This window comes from Arachis duranensis, chromosome 8, assembly GCF_000817695.3.
Source record: "Arachis duranensis cultivar V14167 chromosome 8, aradu.V14167.gnm2.J7QH, whole genome shotgun sequence".
NCBI lineage: Eukaryota > Viridiplantae > Streptophyta > Magnoliopsida > Fabales > Fabaceae > Arachis > Arachis duranensis.
Genome location: NC_029779.3, coordinates 42329193 through 42331514, shown reverse-complemented (window position 1 = coordinate 42331514; position 2322 = coordinate 42329193). Strand labels below are relative to the sequence as shown.

Here is a 2322-nt window from a genome sequence, read left to right as displayed (position 1 = left end):
TTTTAATATATATTTTATTTTGGTAGTTAATTTTAATACATATATAATATGAATTATATATTTATATACAAATATGTAATAACTGTTTTAATAGGTGAATTTTAATATATACTTAGTGTTTTTGTAAAATTTTATAAAGGGGTTTTGATTAAGAAAGATCATTATTATTATACTAACCATTTCCCTGTAATACGTACGTATATTTAGGATATTTAATTTAGCAAAAATCTATATACACAAACGATTATCACCACTAGTTAAATAGCCATACCAATAAAAAATAACTTAGTTAAATACTAATAGTATAAAAAGGATATTACAATCAGCACAACAAAATTAAATTAATAAATAAATTCAAATATTATATATAGTGACAACACCTTATAGATACGATATATATGTCAAGGTATTTGACTATAAATGTGACATGAACTGCACTATCAATTACTCATTAGAAGAAGCAAATAAACTGTTTGCAAATTATAACTATAATAGTTTCTATGAAGCAAAATTAATAACTATAGCAAATAAAAGAAATTTAGATGACCAGCTACTTTTTGTTCATCAAGTCATGTTTCTGTAATAATATGAAAAAAAAAAAAATTAAAATTGATACTTGCGAGATTTGATGGAAGTCTAATAATCTTGACTTCAGTGTCCATCAAAAAATGGTGATTGCAGATTCGATTCTTTTCCTCCGGCAAGTAATGTCAACACTCCTTAAAGCAGAAAGGAATATGTATATATATCATAATAAAATTCTTGAATTATTATATATATTGCACAAAAATAATAATGTACTATATATATATTCTCGTAACATAATTTCAGTAAAGGATATACATTAGAGTCAGAACATGTATCTCAATCAAATCGGAAGAATGATGTCACATTCGTATAAAGAGCATGTTTGATAATAACATTTTAATTCTTCACCATAATCGCTTTCATTTTCTTTTTAGTTTTCCTTAAAAAAGGTAGGGACGTTTCAGAAAGAGAAAAAAAAGTTTCTTTTTAAGAACGTTTTTAATTTCAAGTTCGTTTAAATTAACGAAAAATAAAACTAAGATGAATATTTCATGGCTCATAAATATTTGAGAAAGTGCATCACAACAAATTATAAGTATAAAATTGAAGAATCTCATCCCAACATTTGTGACTCCGATTTATACAACATAGCCAATGGCAGAGACAAAATATTATGTGTACCTATTTGGATATCAGTAATGATGATAATGATGAACAATTAAAAGCAATGAACTCATAACTAAGAACAGCAGAGGAATTGAGGCACCAGCTAAAAGTAAAAAATGAAAAAAAGTAGTTTCAAATTTAATTTACCTATTTCATTAATTATGTAATATCATATCATATCATATATGAAACCCTAGGAAGGGTTGTTGACGGTGCGGCGGTCGTCACCGCCGCCAGCCGGAAGCTGATTGAGCTGCCCTAAGCTAGCGGAGATGTTCATAGCCAAGAGACTAGCATCATAATTGCTCCCTCCATCAAAACTTCTTACCATCTGTTGTTGCGGAAAGAATTGATGGTGGTGGTGATGGTGATGGTGTTGGTAGTAATTGCTGTTGTCGCGGGTTCCAACACCAGCAGAACCAGAATTATTATTCTGCTGATGCTGGTATCCCACGGCACCAGATTCACTACCAACGAAGGCGTGGTTGGTGTTGATACTCAAATTTTGGTACCTAGATAGCTCCGATTTAGCGCAGTAAAGATCCACCTGGAGCTGCCGGAGCTGGTGCTGGAGGAGGGAGATGACGCCGACGCAACCATAGACTGGGTCGCGAAGGCGCATCTCCGCCTCGTACGCGAGGGAATTCACGGCGTCTTCGCGCTGGTGAGGGTGTAAATCGTTGAGAAGCTTTGTAACATTGCTTGCACCGAAGATTCTATGAACATTCGCGAACTTCTGAGGCTGATCTGGTGGGAAGTATGGTGCAAAAGCGCACTCTGGTTGGCATTTTCTTCGAAGAAATTTGCATGCTGCGCATGGTGAATTTGAAGATGCCATGCTTCACTCCTCACTTTCTTTCTTCACTTCTTCTCTTTGTCCTTTTTTTTTTGTTTTTTTTTTCTTGGTTCTTCTTTTTCTTTCTCTTTCTCTCTCTCATTCAAAGACCACCATTAATTTCTGTGATGCACCATCACCATGTTTGTTATTACTATATTCTTAAAAATAATATTAATTAATGCAGAAAGAGAATAGTTATTAAATTTAAATAGTTAATTAAACAAATTAAAACGACCCTAACATAATGTGTTTCCACTATACCACCCAACATTGCGGAGGATTTTTACACA

At 32.6% G+C, this 2322-nt stretch overlaps 1 protein-coding gene across 1 annotated transcript; it reads right to left on the bottom strand.

Annotated features, from left to right (window-relative positions):
• Positions 1-617: 617 nt before the first annotated feature.
• On the bottom strand, positions 618-2088 carry LOC107462902 (protein ASYMMETRIC LEAVES 2). Its single transcript, XM_016081575.3, has 2 exons — positions 1342-2088; positions 618-719 (listed from the first exon to the last, which is right to left on the bottom strand). The coding sequence occupies exon 1, from the start codon at positions 2030-2032 to the stop codon at positions 1388-1390; it is 645 nt and encodes a 214-aa protein (XP_015937061.1). The 5' UTR covers positions 2033-2088; the 3' UTR covers positions 618-719; positions 1342-1387.
• Between the last annotated feature and the right edge of the window lie 234 nt (positions 2089-2322).

Bases quoted from the DNA above. Each gene is read 5' to 3' on its own strand.
- LOC107462902 (XM_016081575.3), bottom strand. From the start codon at position 2,032: ATGGCATCTTCAAATTCACCATGCGCAGCATGCAAATTTCTTCGAAGA.